At 34.7% G+C, this 12178-nt stretch overlaps 4 protein-coding genes and 1 long non-coding RNA gene across 14 annotated transcripts; 3 read left to right on the top strand and 2 right to left on the bottom strand.

The window, feature by feature from the left end:
* Positions 1-127: 127 nt before the first annotated feature.
* LOC100646655 lies at positions 128-1338 on the top strand. 2 transcript variants are annotated; one of them, XM_003395317.4, is made up of 5 exons: positions 128-261; positions 358-553; positions 642-825; positions 897-1068; positions 1137-1338. In XM_003395317.4, the coding sequence occupies exons 2-5, from the start codon at positions 374-376 to the stop codon at positions 1291-1293; spliced, it is 693 nt and encodes a 230-aa protein (XP_003395365.3). In that variant the 5' UTR covers positions 128-261; positions 358-373; the 3' UTR covers positions 1294-1338. The 2 variants fall into 2 exon arrangements, with proteins under 2 accessions (XP_003395365.3, XP_048262179.1); XM_048406222.1 differs by having other exon boundaries at positions 158-261; positions 361-553.
* LOC100646534 (L-asparaginase) lies at positions 1098-8439 on the bottom strand. 9 transcript variants are annotated; one of them, XM_012308627.2, is made up of 9 exons: positions 8298-8439; positions 4657-4809; positions 4451-4562; positions 4220-4334; positions 3548-3884; positions 2797-3111; positions 2422-2726; positions 2174-2347; positions 1098-2101 (listed from the first exon to the last, which is right to left on the bottom strand). In XM_012308627.2, exons 2-9 carry the CDS (start codon positions 4772-4774, stop codon positions 1739-1741), a joined length of 1839 nt encoding a protein of 612 aa, XP_012164017.1. In that variant the 5' UTR covers positions 4775-4809; positions 8298-8439; the 3' UTR covers positions 1098-1738. The 9 variants fall into 9 exon arrangements, with proteins under 9 accessions (XP_012164017.1, XP_012164022.1, XP_012164025.1 ...); XM_012308632.3 differs by lacking the exon at positions 8298-8439 and adding an exon at positions 7121-7273; XM_012308635.3 differs by lacking the exon at positions 8298-8439 and adding an exon at positions 5567-5640.
* On the top strand, positions 5644-7086 carry LOC125385193. Its single transcript, XR_007224213.1, has 2 exons — positions 5644-5782; positions 6574-7086. It is a non-coding gene; the product is annotated as an uncharacterized LOC125385193 (long non-coding RNA).
* Positions 7676-9469, top strand: LOC100642566. The gene is made up of 2 exons (XM_003395526.4): positions 7676-8362; positions 8569-9469. Exons 1-2 carry the CDS (start codon positions 8195-8197, stop codon positions 8890-8892), a joined length of 492 nt encoding a protein of 163 aa, XP_003395574.2. The 5' UTR covers positions 7676-8194; the 3' UTR covers positions 8893-9469.
* Positions 9122-11340, bottom strand: LOC100642448 (transferrin receptor protein 1). Its single transcript, XM_003395525.4, has 7 exons — positions 10633-11340; positions 10427-10563; positions 10139-10360; positions 9895-10076; positions 9627-9819; positions 9457-9538; positions 9122-9358 (listed from the first exon to the last, which is right to left on the bottom strand). Exons 1-7 carry the CDS (start codon positions 10908-10910, stop codon positions 9157-9159), a joined length of 1296 nt encoding a protein of 431 aa, XP_003395573.1. The 5' UTR covers positions 10911-11340; the 3' UTR covers positions 9122-9156.
* Positions 11341-12178: the final 838 nt, after the last annotated feature.

A 12178-nucleotide genomic window follows, 5' to 3' on the forward strand; every position in this document is an offset into this window, starting at 1 on the left:
TAATTACGAAACGTGGACTCGCGCGAATTTGCGGAATTAGGCGTGACGATGAGCAACGGCTACGGCGACGTTGTTTCGGTACAGTAATTTAACCAGAATTCTCTCTTAGGTTCGTTAATTCCGCTCGTCGGAATAGAATTTCCTACCTGTCAAGAGTGGGCTGGCTTCTGTACAAAAACTGCCAGCAGAGATCAAGGATTCCTCACACGTATTCCTGTGTTCGTTCCAATTAGTCGATTTACTAGCCACCACAGAACTATCGTAAGCATAACGAAAATTCTCTACCGCCGATAATTTGCTTCAATTAGCTGTAGCAGCACCAGCTTTTACAGATCAATTTTTTTTTCTTTTTTTTAGTAGAACAATAAAAATCATGAGAAATTCGTTCAAATACTACGTTATATTATTATCGCTATGTTGTTTGCTGCACCTTTCTGAACCGAAGGATAACGTTAACGGAAAGGCAAAAACTTCGAGGGCACAGAGTAAGATATTTGGAAAGCATCCAAATGGTGGGCTGATCTCTTTCGATTCGGAACAAGAAGAACTTCGTGTAAGTTTCAGAAAATTCGGGTAATTGTTAACTTTCACACGATCCAGATGAAAAGTCTTCTTATTTGTAATAATAATAATTGTCCCAGATTGATTGGGCTGTGACTATTCCTTTCCTTTCGATACCGCTCGAGCATAAAATAGGCGAGAATGGTGAATTTCCATCGTTGTTCAACGTTAACACGAAAAGCCTTGGAATTGTTGGATTAATGGCCACCCTGTTTAGCGTAGTTTCGCCATTATTCTCGAAAGCGCATCCACAGTATAATTATCGTAAGTAAATGATACTATAATTCTCTATATTCATTAATAGTTTTTTCTTCTCTTATCGTATACAATGTTAGGCTCGGCGGATAATGGACGATGGTTACATATAGGGAATACTATTAATGAAATGATGTTCAGCAACGATTACGTGGTTCCGTGCATGCAACGTATCGTTTGTTCGATCGTTTCAGTAGCCGCGAATTCGGAGAATCCAACGAGTACTGATAAAATAATCGATGGATTATCAAGGTAAGATCGGAAAGAGAACACTCAGAAACTTGATATTACGAGGATGTTTTAAATTGATTTATCAACAGTCACAGCTGGTTCAAAGATGTTACAAATGGTACGATCATTCAAGATGCAGTGATTACCGGACGAAAGGGAAATCATAATTGCGCTTACATTTATAAGGATTGTTTAATAACGCCGAAGCTTTTAAGAACCGTAATGGACGAGCTTGGGATAATGTGACGATGTAACGCATACTCTCTATTACTGCACAAATACAGGAGGGAATGTTTTTGTACAAAAATGAAGGAACATCGGCTTTTCACACTTCAAACTTACACTTTACCACGCTCAAGGAAATACGTTATTATCTTGCGCGAAATATTTTCGCGTGCACTGCTGCGTGATCCAGTCATAATCACCGTCGCTTTAGACTTTCACTTTTCGTTAACTATTGTATGAAATGCTTAACGACTCTTCTGCGACAAATTAACGTATTTACGTGGTCCGCCGTCTTCGCAATCATATTATTTCAACTAGGACGCGAATACAATACAAAGATAGTTGAATAGATGTCCATTTTATACTATTGCACTTAACGCAGATACACGGGTCTTATTTTTAGTCTGATGTGATTTCTTGTGTAAAATTGCGTGGTTATAGCTACGGACTAGCGGTCGTTTCACTTTCATCTCGAAGTTTCCTCCGTAACTAGCGAGTTCGGGGAATAAAGCGGCGACAACAATCTCGCCGCATCTGCGGAACCCGACGCTTTAGCAAGATCGTGCGGCGATTGTTCCGTTTTATCGAAACATTCCGTCTCCACATTATGATCCAATAAGAATTGAACAGCTAGTATGTTATTATGTAGCGCCGCGAAATGCAAGGGTGTCCTGCCAGAAAAATCCTTCTGCGAGAGGTCTGCGTTCGCTAATTGATACGACGTTAAACGTTTCACGTTTCCAACGGCTGCAGCGGCGCACATTTTCTCCCCTATTATATATGCGCTTCCGTGTAAGTGTGCACCATTATGTATTAGAATATTAATGATCTGGAAAATCGAAATGGAAATATGGCATGAAATGAAATAAATGCGAAACACAAGGTTTGAGTGATATTATACCTCGTGATGATCGAACTCTATCGCGTCGGTAAGCGGTGTACGGTTAAATCGATCTTTGATGTGAACGTTCGCACCCATTCGTAAAAGACAGTGGACGACGTTTAAATCACCTTCGCAGCAAGCAATATGCAATGCCGTGCGACCATCTGCGTTTTGTTGCGATATATCTGCACCCTAATTGAAAAGTATAAACTACTTTGAGAAAAGAAATTGAATATCGTATGAATGGCTTAATTACACATACTTACGTATCCTTTCAAGATTTCGAGTTTCACGACATCGCGACTCCTCACGGCAGCATTCAACATCGCAGGGAAAAGAATCGATCCCAATTCTTGACGTTCCGCCGTTGAAGAAAGTCTCAGAGATCTTGCAACCGCCTCCACAAGATCTATATCCTCGAGATACGGCGGTCGTTGAGCAGTTAATTCTCCGCGGAGATTCGTTTGCATCATTTGACGCTTCGTTTGTAAATCCCATTCTTTCTTCGATAATACGTAAGCGAGTTTAGTCAACGTAGCTTCTGGTGTCATATCGGAACCTGATATTACACCTGCAAATTTGTAAACTTAGATCTGCTGCAATTTTTGAATGGCGAATTTTTAATATAATTTTAAGTGTACCGGCTTCCTCGAGAAGTTTCCCAGGTGCGTATGAATTCTTAACGCAGCCTGTCGCGCATTGTGTAATATTGACGATGATGACACCGCGTTTTGTAGCTGCGGACAATTCTTTAATTATATCCTCTCGGTTCGTGGGCACGTTGCCTGCTCCATAGGACTGTAGCACCACACCTTCGATCGGGGGCTGTAGAAACGCCCTTACCAAATGCGTAGTCATACTTGGAAATATTCGTAGCAATCCAACATTTCTGTTCAAGGACGCGTATACGTGAAACTTTTCCAACGTAAATGGACGGAATATTGCTCGATAATCCACTGCAATGCACATACATATATGTACATTACAGTGACGCTGATAAAACGGCACATATTAAAGACATTCTTAAATTACAATTGTACACGTTATGTATGCTAATACAACTTCTCTTTAACTACATTTTCCGTATTGCAACAGTAGCTTGTACCGATGTTTAACACGTGCATATCGCAATAAATTAACATATACGAACACGTTATTTTATATGATAATGCTAACTACTAGTTTCCAAATATAGATTGCTGATAAAAATCTTTGAACGTCATAGAATTGTAATATCATCTGGTACGTATTACGCTATCTTGCATGTATCGATTTGCATTTAGAGTCCCATTTAACGGACAAAAGAATATCTCGTGGAAGAAGATTGCACGAAACGAGCAAAACCACAGTCAATTAAGCGAATTGCATCCTGTAATTGGGTCAACTGCTAACCTTCTATCGTGATGTTGGCCTTAGCCAACGGTGGAAAGTTTGGTGAATCGAACGCCTCGAACGAAGTGGCCGATATTTTACAGGTACGATTTCCTCTCATCAAGTTTGTTCCAAAGTATACGCATACTTCCGGTATGTTGTAATTTGCAGCTATTATCAGGGATGACAGGAAGTTATCCAAACCGTCGCTTCTGCTGTCGAAAATTGGGACTTGAGAGCCAGTTAAAATAACTATTTTGCCCAAAGATTCGAGCATAAAAGATAGGGCAGATGCCGTGTAACTTAACGTGTCTGTTCCGTGTAGAATTACGAATCCGTCGAAACGTTCGTAAGCTTGCTAGAACAGCAAATATTGTGTTGAGTGTAAACCTTATTTAATTAGTTAGTTAGTTATTTCTTTTTCGGAACTCTTTGTCTACAGTTTACAATAAAATAAAACTTATTTCTAAAGATATCCGGTATTTAAAGTATTTATTTCCGAAAGAAAAGATATTAGCAGTATTTCAAGCACTTTAATGAGCGTTCTATGTTCTAACTTTATTTACATGCTTTCGTGTTCCTCTCATGTTTTTGCATGCATTCCCGAAAGAGGTCTTATGAATATATGTATATACCTGATTAAACCAAACATATAGCATTTCCAACTATGTATACTTGCATAGTAGAGGTTACCTTGATATCATGGGCAATACGAATCCAATCGTCCATTGTCATGTTACTAGAATCACAGAGTGGCGAATATTCCAATACGTTATAAATGACACGTTTGCTGTCTGTCGCAGTCATTCTTGAAGAAAAACCAAATAAAAATAAATAGCTATTAGTTGGTCAGGTATCGTTACGAATTTATCAGGATTATTAACTTCTTCTTTTTTCCAATTATCAGATCGATTATGCACTTACGGAAGTACAAGCGGTCCCATCAATCCGAATCGTTTTTCCGCATAATCTCGGTCATACATGTGTGGATAATTTCGCAGTTTTTTCACGAAAGCGTTCGCTTTAGGGACGAGAACTGTAGTAAGATAATAAATCGTATTATCTTCACAGTTTTAACGACAACTATTTCAATCACAATTTCACGTGAAAGAGAAAGAGAAACGTATTACCTCCATCTTCATTTCTAATCATTCCAATGGTACCGCCGGTATAAAGAACGAGCACACGACTTTCACGGACACTTTCAATGGCCAAAGAACCAGAACTATTGTTTCTAAGGTACTCCATCCTCTTTCCTTGTGATTACCAACGTGATTCTGCAACTAAGATATACACAACAATGTGTACACATATGCATATGACAACAAACTTGATCCCCTATAGGGTTATCTCCATCAATTCTTGGAACCCATGGTTCGAGGTTTTATGTTATCTATGATCTCCACCGATGTATTGTAATTTAAACCGGTAACGAATTACCGGAATAGGAAAAGCATAATCTTTTTTAATTTTTTATTATACTGTTAGGAGAATTCCTTAATCGGATTATTGACAATCGTACAATCAAAACGATACCAAACGCAACTATATTTGACCAATAGCTTTTAACTAAACTAAAGAAATATGTAATATGTGATGAGGAGTAAAAAATCTGACTCTACAATATTTTATTACCATAAAGGTATAAAAATAGAGTGCGTGAACGAGCTGAAAAAGCGATATAATTATAGAGAAAGAATATTGCATAGAGACCTCTTATGTTTTTGTATAAGAACACATACGCATTCGTAAATATGTAAGTACAACACCAACCAGCAAGCGACCTCAGTGTGCAATTTGATTAGACAATAGCCTCTATGCAGCGTTATCTTTTTATTCCCATATTGCATCCACTTACACAGTCACGTATGACTCGCGTACTCTATCTTTATATCTTTATGCTTATTAGACTTCACTTATTCTGTTTTATTCGCACTGCCTACTTCCCAGTCTTACCCTTGATACACTCACGGCAGAGTAAATAAAAGTCTAGGTCACCTCTTCGGATGTATGAACACGCACCATCTGGGTATCACTTACTGTGTTGTAATTGATTCTACCATGAGCGCTCTATGTGTCACGATAGAATGTCACTGTGACACTACGAAGTTTCCGTAAGGAGTGATTTGTTATATAATTTTTAGCGATTATACGCAGATCGAGGTCTCAATACATGTAATACTTTCCCAACCGATATAAAATATGGAGATTATTTAAGATATAAAACAGAAACCGCTGAGGATTAGTTCATTCAAAGTACGCATTTTTCACGGTCAAGTATAGAGTTTGAAAGACTGCTTGAAATTGGAAAGATGCATGTAATGCATGAACGTGACAGCTTTGTGTTATATTAAAATAAATTTCATCGTCGATTATTATATTGTCTACAATCTATCTAGCATAAGTAAATTTTATTTAATCTAACTCAATACACGTGCTTTAGATAATGCCAGTTACACATTCTTGGATTCACAACATTGCATCATGTTGCAATTTCTGTTCGTAATTATTATGTATTATTTGTACAAGATTTTCCTAACAAACACTGATACTATCGTGTAGTAAATTCTAAGTAGGCGTACAAACAAATTCTATGAATTATTATAAGCTATTTTTTACACTGGTTTATTTTTTTACAATTTATTTGTATAAACAATTACCGTTTATGTGTATAAGTATAATCCAATAATGCATCATCTTAAATTTACTTTTGTATTGACATTTGCTAAAAATTTAAGCTTCTTAACAATTTTCAAGTTTCGGATTTAGTATTCTAAAAAATGCAATTTTTTAAATGTAAAATTTTAAAATAACAAATAGTTTACAAACGGAATACCTTTGATTCCATTAACTGATCAAAACGTAGTTTAACTATATCGTATGTAACCAGAAGTAAAGATCCACAAAGGGTACTCATTAAATTAGCAGTTAAGCCTCTATAAAAACCAATTGGACCATCTTTTTCTATGATAGTAGTGATCTGACGGAGTATTGAATAGTCGTACTCAGTAAACGAACCTTTAAGATTCCCATTGAAATTGTTTCAGAATTTTTTACTGACCACGTGTCGCACTGTCACGAAACTTCTAGAACCACGCCCGCTCCAAAGCATTTTTTGTCTAGACGTTGTGTCGAAGGGATAGGACACAATTGTCGCGATCCAAGAAGATAATTGAGCAAGAGCCAAGGACATAAAGAATGGTGCGTTCATTGTGTCACGATCTGTTGCATAATTGTTCAAATATGTTCGTTTACCAGTTGTATAAAGACCAAAGTAAATGGATCTACAAAATGCATTTAATATTCTTCATTCACATTACCATACTAGAGATTATAAATAAATTTTTATTGTCACGATATCTATTTGTACGTTGTCCTTTCATCTATCTTTCATTCTATCTCCAAACACTTATTTGGAGATAGAATCAAAAGTAATTGTAGGTTAAATTTTGTAAAATACAGGGCACCTAGTGTATAATGTAAGAAATAAAGAATCAAATTGAAATATTTAAATGTATAAATTCGTTCAATAAACGGTCAATACTTTTGAAATTGATTAATCAATTGATACAATTATTATTAAATACTCCAAACCTGTATAAAGATAGCCCGCAAACCGAGACAGACAGTCCTTGATATAATCCTTTTAAACCGTCGTTTTTGTAAATTTTGCATATGCAGTCACTGAATCCGTAAAACTCCCTCTTAACTATCTTGCTGTCGCCAACATCTACGGTTATTCGAGTATTGCAGAAATGAAGGGGGTAGAGAACCGTACAGGAAGTTAAACCGACAGCACCGCCAGTCATGAATGGCAAAACGATGTGACTGTAATTCTTCGATTCAATCATCTATGTTTACGCGCGCAAATTTCAGAATTATATTTAAAAAAGTATTTTTATTAATAATCTATCGGACAAACTTTTTGGAACATTCCGTAGTATATATTGTAAAAGGAAAAATTAATTGCTTGGGCTGGAAAATATCGACAAATATTGAGAACATTTCCGCGCCAAAGAGACAGGAACCCCTGTTCCTTAGGTATCCTAATAAGTGCATTTAAAACGCCAGAGTATGCGGATCGTTTCGCATGTCCTATTTGATGGCTACTCGCCTGTGTCTGTAAAATTAATTTAACCCTTTCAACCGGCGCAATCATAGTTCTAAATATGATCGCTAAAATCCCGGAAATGATGAAAGAAGATCCAAAATCAACGGCACCGCCGAGTAACTGAGTATCTAATACATTGAGTAATTTAACGTCAATAGAATCAGATTGTTTTGCGCATTTGGCTTGGTTCGCCATTAGTACTATTTGAATAAAAATATTTGTTAACCTATCTTCCTTGTAAAATCATATTGTTTAACATAATATCGGCTTGTTCCACTATACATAATAAGTTGTTCAAATATATGTACATATATTAGACTAACTTCATTCAATCAACCTTCAATACATATTAATGACAGTTTATATGTATGTAGTATGTATACATCATGTACATAGCGACCAATAATAAGATGTGCAAATAATACAGCTGCGATAAGCGACCAATCATTTGTAAAATGATTGTTATTTTGTTATATCACTTATATCGTAAAGTATACCGAGTTATGAATGAATATAACGCAATGTACTTCTGATAGAAGAAGACGATCACGTTCAATATGGTTCGAAGTGACATAAAAGAGAGACTCGAAGCTTATAGACGACGTAAACGAAGGGAAGAAATGATAGAGTCTATTAAGAATGTGATAAAAACTGTCCTACCGTGGAATGGAAATAAACCAGCTGAAGATTCTTCGGTGGCAGCACCGTTAAAATCCGATATCAAGGTAAGGTTATGTTACGTGTAACACGTGTAAGATACTGTAAATGTTATGACAGTGACTATGACTCTCCATCCAGTTATGGATGCTCTTTTATACGGTGTAAATAATATTGGGGGATATTATAATAAATACGTTTGTTACATAAGAAATAATATTTATTGTAAAATTTATACAATAAATCAGTATGATTAAGGATGAAAAGCTTGCAGGATGACCAGGATGCGGAAAGTACCTGTTCAGATGATAGTGTAGACCAATCACAATGTACAATGCTAAGAATGGTGATATATCTACTGTATTTTCTTTTATGGGTTACCTTGTATATAATTGCGATTCAATATGAATTTGGAGCAGTATATTTTATTTTGTCTACATTAATATTTATTTGTCTAAATACTCGATCTAAACCAAAAAAATCGGGTGAACTTAGTGCCTATTCTGTATTTAATCCAAACTGCAAAGCTATCGAAGGAACACTTGATGCTTCTCAATTTGAGAGAGAAATAAGATATGGTATAGGAAACATACATTAATTTAAAGTTGTAGAACATTTAAATTGATCTAATTTATCACAGGTAAAAGATAATACATATTTTGTACTCACTTGTATGTATATAAATGTTTGCGTTTGTGTAATTCATAATGATATGCAAATGAAAAATAGGAACTCCAAAATAAAAAATTAAGCTAAGTATATGGTAAAAGTGTCAAAAAACATCAATGATAATTATTAAATGTTACCACAGTCATTTCAAAGGACAATTCCATATTTAACGTTTTGTACTTTTATATTTTTTCTATCGATCTTGTAAAAGTTGTATAGCATTTTCATAACACTTTACCACTTCGTTCATGTACATTATGATTTTGTTTGAAGGCTCATGACTCAATCTAAAAAATTTTGACCAATCAGTTCTGGATTGATTTTGCTTATCAGGACATAGAAGAATCCTATCCAAATCCATCAGTAAATCATTTAATATCCTTGTGTCAAGTGTGCTGTAACAAAAAAAGAATAGATTCTCTAGATTTCTGAAATGTTGTAATTTGTAGTATGTAAATATAAGAATTTTATGTAACTTGTAAAAATTACATACTTGATATTGTCAACTGTATCAATTTTTTTATTACAAATTTTAATACTAGTTAACAATTTATCCAAGGTTTGCTGTACTTTCTCTGAAAAAAAGTAATTTTATTTAATGTTATAAAAGTCAAAGCAAGTATGGTATATAGTATGTAATATAATATGTAATGTATTTTGTACCTTTAACATCCAACAATTCAGTATTGTTTATAGATTTTAATACATCAAGGGTAGTGTTATTAAAATAACTAGGGTTCCATTTTATTATTAAAGATTCAGAGAACTTCCAAATAGTTTGACCAACTATTTGTGCTAAAATTATTTTACGTAATTCCCTCTCATGATGATTTTCATTGCATGTGATATTATTATTCTAAAAATATATGGAAAAGAAAAGCAATGAAGATTGTCTATTATATAAATATTTATAATTATTTTTACTGTTTACCATATAAGAGAGTACTGCATGAGGTATGTCCAAAGCTAGCCGGGAAGTTGTAACATTGTAAAATGTGTTGTTTGAGGACAATAACTGATTGTCATAAGAAAACCAGTCTTTTACAATGCTAGCAGATTCTAGAACCATAAACTGTACAATATCTGATCCAGATACAATAAAGTGGCCTTTACCTGTAATCAATTGAAATGCGTGTTTAAAATTGATAACCACTAACTTTCCTATGATAACAAACCTTGTAAAGCTTGATGGTCTACTACAATATAAGCCACAATCTTGTGAGGCAGAAAGCTAGACAACATTTCTGGACAAGGATTTGAAGATGCGGAGAATAAACAAAAAATAATAGATCTACGAAGTTTCCACGTGTATTCCTCTTGAATTTGATTGAAAATTTTTGCCAATTCTAAAGCGATCCCGACACCTTCGCCGCCAGCAGATAAAACTACGTACCTATCTGAACATTTACAGTAAGTAAAGTAATGCGATTTATGTTAAAAATAATGCAAAAAAGATAACTTACCAGGCTCTCTGGCTCCTCTAGCGGTTGCCACGATGTACGATTGATATTTGACGACCTTTTCAATAAGCGATAAATTCGATAGAATATTATTCACTTGATGTATATCATTTTCCTTTAAATTGAAGGAATCCCATTTCCTATTTTATAAATATTTTAAGATAATATAAAAGTCGGATATTAAGATTAAAAATAATGAATAAACGTACATTTCAAAATCAGGATCAAGAGGCGCCCTTTCTAGTTGCTCGAGCATGAAACGTTGGAGATACTCCGTATTTTCTAGTCCGTTTCCCGCTAATTCAAGGCGCTTTTTTTCCGCACGAATTTCTATAGCTCTTTGCATGGCAAAACGGCCAAGTAAATATCCACCCAAGAAAGCAAGAAATCCAATTGATAATATCAACGAAAAACACATACGTTTTGTCACAAACTCGCTGGACTCGCTAAGCCCACGAGCCATTTGAAAGCTAAGTACCCGCTGCATATTGAATATTGGATACACTTTTAAATAATTTAACTGGTAGCAGTCATACTTCGTAACAGCCCTTTTTCACACGAATTACCGAATAAATAATCGAATTTGAAGAAATATTAATAAACAGAAACCATCACTTTTTATTAAATGATGTAAGGGATCATTAGGAATACCATTGATACATGAGTTCATTCAAAACTTATCAAATAAAAGGGTATCAATTTTTTACGTAAAACACTGCTATGAAATAATTGTTATTGACTAAAATATCGTGAAGATGATAGTAGTTTTAAGCGCGTGAAGTTCATTTTATAATAAAGTATGTGTAAAGATATCTTTCAGTCGGACTGAGTGTTCACACAATGCAAATTTTCATGACTGGTCTTCCGTTGTCTCCGGTAGACCACTTACTTCAACAGTGCGTGGGATAAGACTGATATATTTGTCAGTCCGTCTCGTTGGCTTTCCACCTCTCTACCAACGCTTCGATTATTATATCCTCAACAGACATGTGCGAATGAAATCGAAAGCGAAACCCTCACAAGTTCATAATCATAAAATATTTATGTTGCTATTTATCATTGGGCATTTGTATTGGCAAAAACATGCTTTTTTTAGTACTGTACATGCAATAAAAAAATTTCGTTAAAAAGATATGCTGAAAATGTTTTATGGTTACTACTAAATTTTTAATTACTTCCATTAAGTTAATTGGTATCAGTTTCACGATATTTTATCGAAACGTTCACACACATTTAATATTAATATTAATGTAGAAAAGTCCTCGTATATAATTTAGGTTAATTACTTTCTTTGTTAAAATTATTAAAATAAAATAAATTTCGTAGATGATATTTATAATCGTAACACCATGTAAATGTTTCGCGATGTTTGCGTGGAGCAACTTATTTCGGGCAATAATATGATGACGGTGTTTCGCTTATAAATAGTTTTCTATGTATTTCATTTACGTGCAAGGTTGTCTTAACTATAGATGTGCTGTTTCAAACTCAAACTACACAAAAGTATTTATCCAGATGTTACATTCCTCTATCCGCCTTAAAGAAAGAAAGAATTGTAGTAAAATACTTATAAATCTTGTTGAAAATTGTTCGAGTGACCCATATACTGTTTTATACCTTTCCTTTTACGCGGAAACTTCCATCAAGGACGATATCCTCTTTAATACGCAACTTTTTTATGCAATTATTCTTATATCACGAAAAACAAATTTGTAACTTTACTTTATTGTAGATCTTTTATTATTAATACATGTC

The sequence above is a fragment of the Bombus terrestris genome, chromosome 5 (genome assembly GCF_910591885.1).
Source record: "Bombus terrestris chromosome 5, iyBomTerr1.2, whole genome shotgun sequence".
Lineage (NCBI taxonomy): Eukaryota > Metazoa > Arthropoda > Insecta > Hymenoptera > Apidae > Bombus > Bombus terrestris.